Genomic DNA, 11,470 nt, shown 5'->3' with positions numbered 1-11,470 from the left:
ATACGCACACACACACGCACACACACACGCACAAACACACACACTCACACACACACATACACACACAAACACACACATATATTATATATTATATATATCCCGGGCACCCATTTGTATACACACACAAAATATAGAACATTATTTTAATAATACAATATATATTATATAGAAACATGTATCCATATCTATACATATATAAAATTATTAATTATATTTAAAAGTGTAACATTTAGTTTTCTTTTTCGTTTAATAATACCATAAAAATTAAGCATTAAAAATAAAAATGTAGTCTCTTCAAAATGATACAGACATGTTTAGTGAATCAAATTCAGTTCTTTCTATGACTGTATTGATTTTAGGGGTCACAAGAGGTGATGTTTCCAGTATTATTCAGTCTGCGGTTCAATTCTTTGATTACAAACGTTCATTTGTGCAATGACTCTTAATTCACCCTAAAAGACAGAAACCACAGCGGTTTTCTCCACAATTGCTTTTCTCTCAAAGACAGTCTTTATTAAAGTCACAATGCCTAGAGCCGTTGCTTGACAGAATCGACTGACGAGTTTGACTTAAGTGTGTTTAGACTCTTTGTTTTGGAGGATTCAGTCAATATACAGAACATCCATCTATGTCAGACTAATGCTGAAATCCTTTTCACTGAAGACTTTTCTCTTGAGTGTTTTCTTGTCCTCAAGAAACAGAGCTAAAAAAAACAAGGTCAGTTTTATCGGGTCAAGAATCATATCCAGGCAAGCTTTCATCTTGGAAGGTTCCACACTCTTAAATATAAAGATCCCAAAAGTGGGTTTTTGCAGTGATGCCATAGAAGAACCATTTTGCGGTTTTAAGAACTGTTCTTTTTAACCAGTTTTTATTCGTTTGAAAAACATTTTAAAAATCGAAAGAACCTTTTGTGGAATGGAAAGATTCCATGGATGTCAAAGGTTCTTCATGGAACCTTAGATAGCAAAAAGATGTAAGTAGAAAGAAACTTGTGGATAGTAATGAGATGCAAATAATCTTTTGATTAACTCTCCTGTTTCTGAGATGTTTCTCCTGAGAAAAAGATTCCAAGAAACCAAAGTCTGCATTTCGGGTCAAGAATCATATCCAGGCAAGCTTTCATCTTGGAAGGTTCCACACTCTTAAAAATAAAGATCCCAAAAGTGGGTTTTTGCAGTGATGCCATAGAAGAACCATTTTGCGGTTTTAAGAACTGTTCTTTTTAACCAGTTTTTATTAGTTTGAAAAACATTTTAAAAATCGAAAGAACCTTTTGTGGAATGGAAAGATTCCATGGATGTCAAAGGTTCTTCATGGAACCTTAGATAGCAAAAAGATGTAAGTAGAAAGAAACTTGTGGATAGTAATGAGATGCAAATAATCTTTTGATTAACTCTCCTGTTTCTGAGATGTTTTGAAAAAAGATTCCAAGAAACCAAAGTCTGCATTCAAACGATCTCAATATGAACTCAAACATTTCTCATCACATTCATCCAAGAGCAAATGCTTTATCCACACTCATTTTATAGAGTCATTTATGACTGTTTCTATGTTTTATGTTAGGAGGAACATAAGAGATGAGGAGGTGGCACAGGGATGGTTAAAGGGGCTGGCAAAAAGATGGCACACACAGGCAGAGATATGCAGGAGGAGGATGAACAACAAAGTCCAGGGTGGTGATGACGGTGGGGTGAAAGCCAGGGAGAGGCTTTGAGCAGGGGCTTGATGGCAGGTGCCCAGGCCATAGCCTGAACGGCGCTCCATAGGAACACATGCCGCCATGGGGACGAATAGAGACGACGACAGCAATGGAGGGGGAGCCCACTGCACAGACAGAGAGCCGAGGAGGTGGAGTGATGCCGAGGATCCAGGCGGCTGTGACGAAGCTGTAGTGATGATGGCCTGAGATGTAGGTGGGGATCCGGAGGCCAGAGGGTGAGCTGGAGCAATCGAGGAAGGAGGCTGAGCGGGCCATAGCCGAAGGGGTGGAGGGCCAGAGAGCAGCGGATAGCCCTCAAATCAGCAGTGGAGGAGTGGCAAAGTCGATCCAGGTGGAGCCGACTGACGGAGGGAGCCCGGCAAGGCTGAATGGCCAATGGTCCACTGGAATCGAGGATGGGAGGAGTGCAGGAGTCTGGGTGGTGGGACGAGGTGGAGTGGAGCCATTCGAGGCTGGAGGCAGAGCCACGGGCTCCTCAGGTCCAGGAGACGAAGACTCCCGGCAGGCCCGAGATGGAGCCCCACCACTAAAAGAAGGTGACACAGAGGAACTGACTGGGGATGAAGAAGACTGGACAGCAGGAATGGCTGAGGGCAGAGGAGACTGAAGAAATGCACAAAATTCAATCAAAAAAAAAAGTCAGTTTGGAGAGGAGGTCTTCTCTGGCTCGCTGATGGCGTCAGGTTCGGTCGCTCCTCCCAGCGATGGCTGAGGTGCTCTCTCCGTCTGCGGTGGGCTCAGGCTCAGTCTCTCCTCACAGTGAGGTGGTGTCTGGCTGGGCACTGGGTTGGGGGTGAAGGCAGATCTGCAGGAGCTCAGCACCCACTCCACATAAGTGGCGAAGCTCCCTCGAGGACCCTCCCCGGACAACTGCGCTCGTGTATCCATGTTCAGGCTGGTGCGCAGGAACGAGGAAAGGCAGTCGTCCAGGAAGGTGGTCTAAAGGGCGAGACCCAAGAATTCATCCAAGTGCTCCTCGAGGGAGCGATCTCCCTGCTCAAGGCACAGGAGGCGTACGGCAGGGAGGTCCATGTCGGAAAAAAATAGCTAAAGAAAACACTGAAACAAATCAAAATAAATGCAAAACAAACAAGGCTTTACTTTCACTTTTAGATCCAGTCCTCTGTCACGCTACGCTGTCAATAAACGCACAAAGTCTTTTAATCCAACACACGGGTAATCCACAAACACAGGGTAGGTTTGGCGAGACCGGACAAACACTGGGGAAGAACACAGGGTTTAAATAAGAAGGGAACTAACAAGATAATTGATCTAAACAGGTGAACAAGAGGACAAATTAGACACACAAGGAAAACTACTGTAGGTCACAGGGCTAGGATGATGAAACAAACACAACAGAAACTGTGACACATTCATTTGATATTTTATGACTGTGACACAGTCATAATATGACTTTCTATGTTTTATGTTGGAGGAACCATAACAAAGATGACATCTTCTGAGCTCTAGAGGAGCATTGTCTAAGCAATTAAATTTCCTTTCGAGGCTCCAATCTCTCGGTTTAGGAGTTTAGTGATGGATGTTGTCACTTTGATGCCTCGCTTGCCAATCATTCATCATTTTCTCTCTCAGGACACTCAAGGCTAATTCTGTTTTTAACCAAAGTTCATTTTGTTTGGCTCTTTTCTTGTATCCAGTCTGCATTTCAATGAGATTACCCATGAAGCATTATAAAATGAAATGCACTTTTTAAAATTCTCTGCACATTTAAATTCATTCGCTGGCTTCTTCAGAGGTGACGGCTGAATCATCTCCAGCTGTTCTCACATCCCGTTTACGACATCCATGCTTGTGAAGGTAACATTTATTGCTCAAATATTGCTTTTTCATATCTCAGCACACATAATAGTGTTCTCAGGTATGTTTCAGTTAAGTATGAACTTTGTTTCTCCTGAAATGGAGAAATAAAAACTTTCAAAAATGAATCAACTGACATATTCCAAAGCAGGGTTTTCACAGCAAAGAACCACATTCAGTGAACAGTTCTTAAAAGAACATTTTTTATTTTATTCATGTTAAGAACATTTTAATAATCTAAAGAACCTTTTTCCACTGTAAAGAACCTTTTATCCAATGAAAACGTTCCAAGTAGGGCTGCACGATTATGACAAAAATCATAATTGTCGATTATTCCATTGTAATTGCGATTATTAATTACGATTATCACAATTTACATTAAATTATGTTTATACCATTGTTTGATGCAACTGCATGGCATATTTTTATATGAAAATAAACAAGCTGAAAACACTCTAACTGAAAAACTTTTAGTGACATGACATGTGGCCAAGTATGGTGATCCATACTCAGAATTAGTGCTCTGCATTTACCCATCCAAAGTGCACACACACAGCAGTGAACACACACCCGGAGCAGTGGGCAGCCATTTATGCTGCGGCGCCCGGGGAGCAGTTGGGGGTTCGGTGCCTTGCTCAAGGGCACCTCAGTCGTGGTATTGAAGGTGGGAGAGAGCGCTGTACATTCACTCCCCCCACCTACAATCCCTGCCAGTACGAGACACGAACCCACAACCTTTGGGTTATGAGTCAAACTCTCTAACCATTAGGCCACGACTTCCTGAGTGTCGTGGCCTAAAAAGTTTTAGTGCTTTTCTATAGTATTAAGCCTCAAATGTCAATTATACATAGGATTGGTTTCTTTAAATTATAAAAAAGTAAAAATATGAATGGTATTATAATGTTATACTAAAACTAAAATTAAAATAATGGGAAAACCCCTTAAGATAACATGTAGACAGAAAAAAAACGCATCTTAAGCGTGCAGAATAACATAAGTGGACTTTAAACGATTAATTGCCGCTTTGAACGATTATGTAGTTGTGGCATCCATAATTGTAATCGCGATTAGAAATTCGATTAGTTGTGCAGCCCTAGTTCCAAGGATGTAATTAAAGATTCTTTTATGGAACTAATGATGCCAAACATAAGAACCTTTATTTTTATTTTTTTAAGTACTACAAAGCTGTAACATGAAGCTCTGAGAAATATTTGAGTTCACATTTGAGATCTCTGACTTTTGATTCAGACTTTGGTGTCTTGGTCGTATCCGAGCACCCTTGTCTTAACCTTTATTGAACAAAATGTAAGATTTTCGGAGTGTTCTTCACTTGAGAAGCAAAAGTGCCTCTCACTGCCGTCTGGGAGAAACAGATGTTAAAGCGATCTCATCTGTGGTTTGTCTCATTTTTCTTTCCAGCGCGCTCACACACGCTCTCCTCATTAAGTCTAGAAGCACAGATCTGACCTGAATACATATTAGACGTGAGGGACGAAATCTCCATGACTGATTTAATAAGCATCAGATCCTTCACCTCTGTCTGAAGCTTCATTCCTCTACGTCCGTCCGCCGCGGAGCTTCTGCTAATAGACCGAGGACACGAGACTTTATCAAGCTCCTACGCGCACTTAATCAAGTGTTTAAGGACAAACAGCGCGCTCAATCAAACCTCGGACAACACGACATGTCCATTGATAAAAAGCAGTGCGCGCGTAAGTGGCTGAAACACGCTCACCTCCTGCTGTCGAGCTGGTGGCGGAGGAATTCCCACATCCCATTTTGGCATGAACGCAGCTTTCTGTGGCTGCTTTAGAGAAGGACGAACGAGTGAAGGACGGCTCTGATGTGATGCATGAGCTCCCTCGAACGCAGCCTCGGTCAGTCTGCAGTGTGTGAGAGAGAGAGAGAGAGAGATGCTCGAGCCTCACGTGATTCGCTCCTCTCCTCTCCTCCACCCTGACAGGGTTGCCGTGGAAACCGAGGGGGTTGAATGGGGTGTGGTGGTTTTACATGGGAATGAACTGAGTTTGCAGCAACTCTTTACAGGTAAGAATGTAAAAATTATTTTCACATAATAAATAAAATAGGCCAAATATAAACAGTAAAAGCAAGCCGTTAATAATATATTTAATGTAAATCATTTACATTTATAATGTTCCGTTTACAAATTAATGTACATTTCAATTTATTAATTATAAAAATTATAATAAAATATATATATATAATACATTTTAATATATATTTAATATAAAGAATTTACATGTATAATTTACATAAAAATAATTGTTAAAAAAATCTTCACAGGTCAGAATATTATAATATTTTAACTAACTAAATAAAATAGGACTAATAAATAGTATTAAAAAGCAATAAGTAAATAATATATTTAATGTAAATAATTTACATTTCTAATGTACAAATTACAAATGAATGTACAATTTAAATTAATAATTTATTTAAAAGATAAACAATTCAATAAATATATTCATAGGTCAGAAATGTAATAAATATTTAATATAAAGAATTTGATATTATAATATTTTAACTAGCTAAATAAAATAGGACTAATATAAATAGTAAAAAGCAAGCAGTAAATTAACAATAAAATATTAATTAATGTACAATAAAATGAATAGCGATGTACAAGGAATGAAAGATATGTAATTATATTTAATAGAAATAATTGACATTTGTAATTCGTTAAAACATTATAAACAATTTAATAAATATATCCACATGTCAGAATTTTAAAAACATTAAAAATATTGGACAAATAAAACCAGTAAAAAAAAAAAAGCAAGAAATATTAAAAAATATTTATTAAGATGAATAAAACTTAATAAATAAAAATACACTGAATAAAAATGTATTGCAATGAATCAAAAAGCCTAATCATATTTAGAATTATATTTATAATTTTTTTTATAAAAGTAATTATAAACAATTAAATAAATATCTTTGCAGGTCAGAACGTGAAATTATTATAAAATAAATAAAATTGGACAAATCAAAAAAACAGTAAGCAAGCAAGAAATATAGAAAATATTAAAATTAATAAAAACTAATAGAAATGCAATACAGTGAATAAAGAGATGTATTATATTTAATATAATTTAAATTCGTAATTAAATAAATATTCACAGGTCAGAATGTGAAAATATTTAACAAAATAAGGACAAATAAAAACAGTAAAAAGCAAACATTTATTAATAAAATGGATACTTAATAAAAAACTATATAATTATTCTAGAATTTAAAATAATTAACATTTATAATTTATATAAAAATAATTATAAATAATTAAGATATCACATGGATTTTAACTTTTATCTCTGGGAAAAATTTAAGGTTTATCTAAGATGCCTAAGTATTTTTTTTTCTTTACATAAGTCTATGACACATATGCCACATATGTTACATTGTCATCAAAACAAAATATGATGTACAAAATCACTTGATGTTTTTGTGATAGGTAGTTTCATATGTTGACAATGCTAACTATGTTGTCAAATGATTAAAAAACATAATGCAAAATACAATTTGAAAAAAATAAATAAATGTATATATATATATATTAAAGGCTGTATATTTTCAGCTGCCACTGAAAAGTATTGCAGTGGTTAAGTGTAGACAATGTGTCCAGGTCATAAAACCTGACCTGAATAATACAGAAACCCTGAAAAAATGACATGCCAAAAGCAGAAAGTCATCAAGTGTCATGCCAAAAACAACCGTCCCCAAACACAAGCGCACTTTTATATCTGGGTAATAAACCTCAGTCAATCTCTGCTGAAATATATCTCTGTTTTATCCATAAAACTGCTCAGCCCTGGAGAGAAACTTAATACAGACAATCACCAACACCAACACAAGGACTCTGAACAAAGTAAGACCTGTTCAAATCCGTCTGTCTGTCTGTATATCTGCCTGTCTCTCTGTCTGTTTCCGTTTTTAAGAAATCTAGTTCGATATTGTTTGGGCTGATGACAAATGGAGGATGCACAGATGTTGGTTTATGAGTTTCAAAGACTGGGATCAGGAGTGCTCAGCCTTGAGGTGTCAACAAAGAGATGTTTATGACAGCGGCAGGAGCCTCTCAGGAGCTGCTCAGGGGCCCACTGTAGTCTCCAGAACTTCCTTACGTTCCATGTCACATGATGCAGAGATGCACGCACAGGTTTAAGTCCCCACCAGGATATATAAACCAGTACACACACACACACACACACACACACACGTATATATATATATATATATGTATATATAAAAATAAATGATTATATAAGATTGACCCAGGAATGAACATGCAAACTTTGAATGGTAACAATATGCCAGTGTAGTCCAGCAGAGGGTATTGTTGGATAGAAGTTAGCAAGCTTTCCAACCCAAAAGCCAAAGCAACACTTGATCTTTCCTTATGAGATATTATATATGATTTGAGTTCCGCATCCTTTTTAACGGCAAAATACTTTTTAAATGATCATTTATGGTGCTTTATTTCTGCGTATTTTTGCAGCAGGTTCAATTCTAACTAAAATAGGACTTCATTTCCCAGCATGCAACCAAAGCAGTTCCGGATCGTCTCTGAGCAGCTGCATGCTGGGAAATGTAGTCCTCATCCTTGTATTCCGTTCCCACCGTCTCCGACGCGAAAGATGCCGGCCGTACACCACAAATTATTACTCGAGGAGGCCTTGCAAGACAGTCCGCAGGTAACAATTCTTTTACTAGACCTTTGTTCAATGCTTTAGTACTCATAACTGTTTAGTTTTATGCGTTTAGCGTTGCAAAACTGATGATGCGGTTGTCGCAACACGCGTCGCAGCGCGTATGTGCCAGCTAATCTAAATAAAACTTCGTTTTAGGTCAAATTTAAGTGTACGATTAAGCGGAGAATCACCTCAGCTCGTTTAGTTTATATCATTGCATGTATGGTTAATCTTTAAAGCGTTTTATTTCAGATAAGCGCCTTAGACGAGACGCATCCTGCACGTATGTTGTTGATCATATGTTTATTAATATGAGAGACGCGCGTCAAACAATCGTGCATCTGACGCTACAAACGCGCGTCTTATTAACTGCTTTGACACCTTAAGGTTGTAAATTTGTTGCTAGTAGTGGAGTTGTGAATGAAGGGGCCTGTATGGGAGGAGTGAGATGTTGTTTAGGTGGTCCAACCCACTCAAGTCTGATATTGATACATTAGACCAGATGAATCAGATATTAATATCAAATCTGAGACATCAACGTCAGGTACGTCAGGTCAGAAACAACAACAAATGATATTCAGTATCAGCTCTGCAACTGACAGGTCTGAGGTATCGAGTGAAACAAAAAACGTTTGATAAACGTTGATATAACATTGTTTCATGCATTGCAATTTCTTGCAACAGGTTTTGACTATTAATGTCTATGCAAAAGTCATAATTAAGCCTAGTAATTTGCATGTTATTTCATAGCAGTTCAAAAGCGTGAAGCCTCTCCCACATACTTGTGATATTCTCAGTGAACTAATGATTTACTTTATAAGCAGGAGTTATTTGTCTGAGTCATAACCCCATAATGCTCTGCGCTCGAGATTATGAACCCACAGATGTGTCCGCCCGGCCGTTTGCATTGTTTGCATTGGAAACACACCCAAAAGTCTGTCCTGATCCCTGACAGAACACACCTGTGGATACACCCAGCATGCTTCACGCTGCACGAATGCTTGTTGGGTTCATTTAGCACATTTGACACTGTGTGCATATGGAGAATTGTATGCGTCCTGTGTTCACTGGCGTTTGTGTTTGCAGACGCGGTCCTTGCTCAGTGTGTTTGAAGAGGATGCAGGCACGCTCACTAACTACACAAACCAGCTGCTCCAGTCTATGCAAAGAGTGTTTGGAGCACAGGTACACACACAACACACATTTTCACATTGACTTCATCAGTAAAGTTGTCTGTATTTTTGAATAAATGTTCAGTTTGTTGTGCACAAATGATCAGTGCATGTTATTTTAAAGGTAAAAGTTTGTTTTTATGGTCTTTTAGCAAACTTTCTTCACATGCGAAACAAATTTTCTTTTCTGATGATGTCACCAGGGCCACAGGGGTGCGGAAAATAATAATAACCAATAGTATCATAGCATAACATTTACGGTCCAATCAAATTCCAAAGGATAAAGTCCCACCCTACATCCATATACTTGGAAATATGGAACATCATGAATGTAAAATTAATAATTTGAGTGTTTTGTTGTCTTTAAATGTAATTATATATTATAAACGGCCAGACAGGAAATAATTATATAAAAAAAACTTAATATATGTTTTTATGACCTGAATATAAAGTTATAATTCTAAATATGTAAGTATAAATTTGAATATTTATTTATAAATTTGAATTTAATTATCAAACTGAATATATAAATGTAAATCTGAATGCATAAAGTTATAGGTCTCAATATTTAAATTTAAATCCTGAATAATATATAGATGTAAATCTGAATTTAAACTTTTTTAAAAATCTGAATGTATGTTATTCTTGATATGTAATTATTAGTCTGAAAATATAAATGTAAATCCAGATATACAGTATAGTTTTAATTCTGAATATATAGATGTAACTCTGAATATGTAAATGTAAACCATGAATATATAGATGTAAATCTGAATATTTAGTTTTAAATCCTAAATATGTAAATGTTTAAGTTATAAATATGAATAGTTATAAACCTTGATTATATATTCATACATTTGATAGATGTATATCTGTATTTTTAGATTCATAACTTTATTTTCGGCATTTATATATTCAGTTTTCATATAATCATTTCTTGTTTGGTGAATATATGTGTGAATATATATATATATATATATAAAATGTTTTATGTAATATACTTTTTTTTTCAATTTAATTTACATTTTAAAATAAAATGCAATTTGTAATTACATTTTTAATAAGTTTATATAATAAAATCAATCAAATTAGCCCCTTTAAGAAGCTTGTTTTCTCACAAAGATCCCACAACCTATGCATTCTGATTTTGCTATTTGTGTTAGCATAAGACCTTAGACAAGCTCTGATTCTTCATCTGACTAAATGAATGTTCTTTGTGTCTGCAGAATGAAATGGCTCTGGCGACAGAACAGCTTTCTAAGCAGCTCTTGGACTATGAGAAACAGGTAAGCAGTTTTGACTTCCTCTTTTAACGGCAGCGGTGCATTAGCAGTCATGATGAGTTGTGGGAATGTCTGAATATCTGATGTGTTACTGATCAATCTGACCTGATGGTTTGTGGGTGCAGAATTTTGCTCTGGCGAAAGGCGAAGAAGAGGTGATCAACACTTTACAGCACTTCGCCAAAAGCGTGGAAGAGGTGAGAAAATGCCTGCAGTGTGTGTGTGTGTGTGTGTGTGATCGCAGGGTCTCTCGGTCAGAGTGAGGCCATCACTCGTGTGGCAGGTGTTCTCTCTTGCAGGCTGTTTGATATTTGCCATGCCTGCGTGATCACCTGATCACATGACCTTCATCACTTGCCTTAAGGGGTCATATGATGCTGCTAAAAAAGAACATTATTTTGTGTATTTGGTGTAATGCAATGTGTTTATGCGGTTTAAGGTAAAAAAAAAACACATTATTTTACACATACTGTACATTATTGTTTCTCCTCTATGCCCCGCCTTTCTGACACGCGTCGATTTTTACAAAGCTCATCGGTCTGAAAAGCAAGGTGTTCTGTGATTGGCCAGCTATCCAGTGTGTTGTGATTGGCCGAATACCTCAAGCGTGTGACGGAAATGTTACGCCCCTCACCACACTGTGATTCCGTGTCCTGGTGCGACGAGACAAAACCAGTAAAACCCATTATAAAAGAGGCATTTGTTGCATCCAGTGGTGACATAATTACGGATTATATTGACTTATACTGTCTTTTTACGCGTTGC

General features: G+C 37.0%; 2 protein-coding genes across 4 annotated transcripts in view; one reads left to right on the top strand and one right to left on the bottom strand.

The window, feature by feature from the left end:
• Nucleotides 1–5,419, bottom strand: part of c25h12orf75 (chromosome 25 C12orf75 homolog) — an 11,673-nt gene extending 6,254 nt beyond the window's left edge. The window contains exon 1 of the mRNA XM_016475892.1: nucleotides 5,277–5,419. Coding sequence (XP_016331378.1) covers nucleotides 5,277–5,319 — 43 coding nt within the window. The 5' untranslated portion in view covers nucleotides 5,320–5,419. The remainder of the gene's footprint in view (nucleotides 1–5,276) is intronic.
• Nucleotides 5,420–8,118: 2,699 nt separating this feature from the next.
• Nucleotides 8,119–11,470, top strand: part of LOC107680129 (DCC-interacting protein 13-beta-like) — a 16,845-nt gene continuing 13,493 nt past the window's right edge. For all 3 annotated transcript variants that reach the window (XR_001633118.1, XM_016475900.1, XM_016475899.1), the window contains exons 1-4: nucleotides 8,119–8,253; nucleotides 9,337–9,435; nucleotides 10,649–10,708; nucleotides 10,831–10,902. Coding sequence is in view for 2 of the 3 variants with exons in the window: in XM_016475900.1 (XP_016331386.1) it covers nucleotides 8,197–8,253; nucleotides 9,337–9,435; nucleotides 10,649–10,708; nucleotides 10,831–10,902 (288 nt within the window). In the remaining variant the exon portion in view is untranslated. The remainder of the gene's footprint in view (nucleotides 8,254–9,336; nucleotides 9,436–10,648; nucleotides 10,709–10,830; nucleotides 10,903–11,470) is intronic.

This window comes from Sinocyclocheilus anshuiensis, unplaced genomic scaffold (genome assembly GCF_001515605.1).
Source record: "Sinocyclocheilus anshuiensis isolate Anshui unplaced genomic scaffold, SAMN03320099.WGS_v1.1 scaffold376, whole genome shotgun sequence".
In the NCBI taxonomy this organism is placed as follows: Eukaryota; Metazoa; Chordata; class Actinopteri; order Cypriniformes; family Cyprinidae; genus Sinocyclocheilus; species Sinocyclocheilus anshuiensis.
Note: the sequence above shows the minus strand (reverse complement) of the source record. Positions and strands in the feature narration are given on the sequence as shown.